Raw genomic sequence first — 4096 nt, forward strand, 5'->3', positions numbered from 1 at the left:
GAAAGTCGAAGCGTCTGAGAATACGAAGAAAGTGATGGAACAGTGGAGCGAAATGGGTTTAAGGGTTTTTCGAATAAGTTTGGGAAGCGCAAACGGCAATTGAAGGTAACCGTTGATGAAGCCACGTGTCGAGCGATGGGCGGAGTGTTTGGTGGAGCGTCAGAAAAGCAGAAAGTACAACCGCTTGGGATTCTGCGCCAGCGCCACGTAGATCGGTATTGACATGACTCCTTTAGTCTTTTCGCTGGACAAGTCTTCGCTTAAGACTGGGGGGCTTGTGTACCGCCCTGGTAGTCGGAAGTGATGACGTGGCATCAAGCTACGGTATAGGCGTGTTGACGAGACGCCAGGTTGGCAGAAGGGAAGGAAGTCGGGGGGCTCGTGAAGTCGCCAGTTATTAAGTTGGCGTGCTCCGATCTCCAGCACACCAGAACCGGCGGTCACCGGGTTAAAGATGAAGTCGCCAGATGTAAACTCAGGCGACCAAGTGATTAGAGATCGCCGGAGCAAGCACATCGCCGAAGATGAAGGTGGTGCAGATTATGAAGGCGGCCGGCGAGACCACAGGGAAGGTGAGTACAAAGGCACCCTAACTCGCGAATCCAGTAGAGATCGCACTCCAAGACAGCTATGCACTGAGTAGTATCATGCATAAGTAACTTAGCCAAAAGAGAGTCAGAAGCAACGCCCAAGTCAAGGAGGCTCCAGATGATGGCACGTGTACGGTTGGATGCGAGCCACGTGTCCAGATGCGTAACTGCCAGGAGAGAGAAAGTGACCAGGTATATAAGGGTTTCCCAACGAACTTCAGAGGTACGCACGTTCAGATTGTCTTCTTTACGCTTGCGAGTTCTTGAGTATATTGTGAGAGAGAACATTGCACGGTTCCTTGAGAGTTCCTGAGTGTTACTCTTGAAGTATTTGGTGGTTCAGTCACTGACTTGGGCGTTGGAGTGCGATCGGCCGCAGCGGCGCCGCTCTGTTCTTTTGCAGGTTCTTGAGGTGGATCGTGACGAAGGACGGAGGTTGAAGCGGTGCACACGTCGATTCAAGTTTGACGAGGCAAGTTCCAACGTTTTGGTCAACAGGCAGGATCACTCACCATAGCTCACAAGATAAGGCAAAGAAGAGGAAGACTCAAAACTCACAAATTCTCTCCAAAATTGAGTATAGTCTCTCTACTATAAAATTCCAATCTGAAAATTACAAAGGAAAGTACCTTATTTATAGCCTAGAGGTGCTGAAAAATAGGTGGGAAATTTCAAATAAAACTCATTTGAAATTCCCACCAAAAACAAGTCACATGGGAGGTGTGACCTTTTTCTACTATGACACCTCCTAAAAAACTACTCCTACACCCCCCTACTAAGTCACATGGACAATGTGACTCTCACTAATACATTCACACCTATTTATTTAATATCCACACCTCCTACAAGAGTCATTCAAATGATGCTCTTTTATTTAATGCTTGGCCTTGCCCCTCATGGTTTGGACTTGGGCTTCATTGGCTTGGGGCCTTCTTGGGCTTGGGCTTTGGGCTTGGGCCTCATCTTTTGCAAAGACTAATAAGAAGAACTTTAAATGCTTTGGCCCTTGTCCATTTCTTCTATTGATAACATCTTTCTGATTCTCATCATACTCCCCAAGTTGGAGAGAATTCGTCCACGAATTCAGTACTCCTGCATAAAACAAAGTCAGTTTGCAATTAGATAAGAGAATACAAGAAGAAATAGGCAAACATGACTTAGTACATTGAAATGTTGGGAGTTCATAAAAAGATGTCCTATACATAGCCCATGTTGGAAAAGATTGATTAGAAATGAATTTATTTGGAAATCTAGAATGTATGAAAAATTCATCCTTAACATTCTTTATCCAATATGGTGTATGAGTAGGAACCTTGGGTAATGAAAAAGATAAGGAAGGAAAAAACCTTGGAGGTAAAGGAATGAGGCCTAATTTATCTTGTCCTTCTCTTTCTCTTTCATTTTCGCTTTTGTTGTTTATGGTAAATTGGTCTTGTTTTACCTCATTTATCATTGTTGGTTGTTTATTTGGACAATTGGCAGCTATATGCTCAAAACTTAAACATTTAAAACATTTGGTTTTTAAAGTTTTGGTGGATGACTTAGGGGTAGAAGGATTTTGGGTAGAAACTTGTTGGGAAGAAGTGGTTTCTTTGCAAAAATTTGAAGGAGAATTTTGAGTAGAAACTTTGGTTGCATCCTTCCTAGAAGAGTTGTAGAAACTATCATCATGAGTATTTTTGAAAGTTGTTTTCAAAAGGCGTGATTCTACCTTAATGGCTAAGTGAAACACTTTCTTTAAAGAAGTATACTCATGTAGTTTGACCAAATCTTTAATTTCTCTTCGTAAACCACTTACAAACCATTTTATCTTTGATTCTTCATTAACATGCATATTCATTTTAATCAAAGATGTTTCAAATTCTTGAAAATATTCATCTACCATCCTATGTCCTTGATGAAGCCTTTGGAACTTCAACAAGTGTTCCTTCCTAAAAGGAGGAACAAACCTCGCGCGCATACACTCTTTCAAATCATTCCAAGAAACCACGGGAGGTCTCTTGTGATATCCAATGTCCATTACAATGTTATGCCACCATTTCTTGGCAAAATCTAAAAATTCTAAAGAAGCTAATCTAACCCTATGCTCATTTCTAACTCCATTTACATCAAAAATTTGCTCTACCTTAGCCTCCCATCTTAAGTATACATTGGGATCACTTTCACCACTAAAGCTAGGAAGTTGTACATTAGGAGAACAAGGGCCAGCCACATGTTGGCGCCTCTCTTCATGGTGATGATGTCTTGCATGATTGGAATGTGAAGATTTTTCGTACTTCAATTCAAGTTTTGACAATCTTTTCTCCATGCGTTGTACTTCTAAAATTCGAAGCCTTGTCTCCATTTGGCTCAACACTTCAAGATATTGTGCATTTGATTGTCTAACATTTTTAAATCTTCAATGAGAGCTGCCTTTTGAGGTGAGCAAGGTTTGGAGGACTCTCCACTAGAAAAATGAGCCATGAGCAGAAAATACACAAAAACAGAAAACAAAACAGTGAAAGAAACTTGTTAGACAATTAAAAACAGTGAGATATAGGTTGCTGGAAAATGCCCAAGAAAGCACTCAAACCACTCCAAGAAAATATTCTGTCCTCAACCAAGCCTTTCTTGTGGAATGGAGTAGCTTCAAGTGAAATATGTCACAGCAAACCAACTTACTTAAGAACAAGTCTCCACACAACTTTAAGAAGAACAAAAAGACAAGCAAGAAAAGGTAGAAACAATAAAAGCTAAACCAAAAACAGAGAGCAAAGTATGACAAACTAGAAGGAATATGAATGAAAGACAATCAAGAAAATAAGGAACTCAATGAATAAAGAAGGCACACAAAAAGAGTCCTAAAGAAAAGTGCTAGAGTAGATTAAAGAAAACAGAAAACAGCTACTGGAATTTTTATTTTTTTTAATGCAAACTGTGCTATGTTTACAGATTTAACTGTAACGATTGAAAGCGAACTGGAATGTGAAAAATTAACCACAGAAACTTCAATGTCTTAACTCAAAAATGGCACTGGAATGAGGTAAAAACAGTAAGCGAATTGAGAGAAATAAATTTTTCAAAATTTCTGCCCGATTACCGTATTCTTTTCGGCAGTATTGTACACTTTTCGTATTTTATTTATCATTTTTTGTGTACTTGGAATTTTTGAGTGGTTCTTTTTTCTATGCTTTTGTAACACTTTGAAGTATGTAAATCCAAATTTTCACAAATGTCCTATGAGTCAATTAATTGCAGTAAATTGAAAACAGTAGCACGTTTGTAAGAAAACAGAGGAGCCTATTTAGGAATGAAAAACAGTATGATGAACTAGCAAAGACATAATGGAAATTGTGTAAAGGAACTTGTATAGAATGAAAATACAAGCATGAACTCAAATCTAAAAATGAAAATGCACAAAGGATCAAGCAATAAACTCAAAAAACAGAAAGTAAACCAAAGCAAGAAACAATTAAAGCAATAAAAGTACTACTAGAAGTAATGACAATTATGGAATAACATGACTA

At 39.2% G+C, this 4096-nt stretch overlaps 1 protein-coding gene across 1 annotated transcript; it reads right to left on the reverse strand.

Annotated features, from left to right (window-relative positions):
- Positions 1-1225: 1225 nt before the first annotated feature.
- LOC137813800 (uncharacterized) lies at positions 1226-4096 on the reverse strand. Its single transcript, XM_068616232.1, has 2 exons — positions 1937-4096; positions 1226-1682 (listed from the first exon to the last, which is right to left on the reverse strand). The coding sequence occupies exons 1-2, from the start codon at positions 2932-2934 to the stop codon at positions 1637-1639; spliced, it is 1044 nt and encodes a 347-aa protein (XP_068472333.1). The 5' UTR covers positions 2935-4096; the 3' UTR covers positions 1226-1636.

The sequence above is a fragment of the Phaseolus vulgaris genome, chromosome 1 (assembly GCF_000499845.2).
Source record: "Phaseolus vulgaris cultivar G19833 chromosome 1, P. vulgaris v2.0, whole genome shotgun sequence".
In the NCBI taxonomy this organism is placed as follows: Eukaryota; Viridiplantae; Streptophyta; class Magnoliopsida; order Fabales; family Fabaceae; genus Phaseolus; species Phaseolus vulgaris.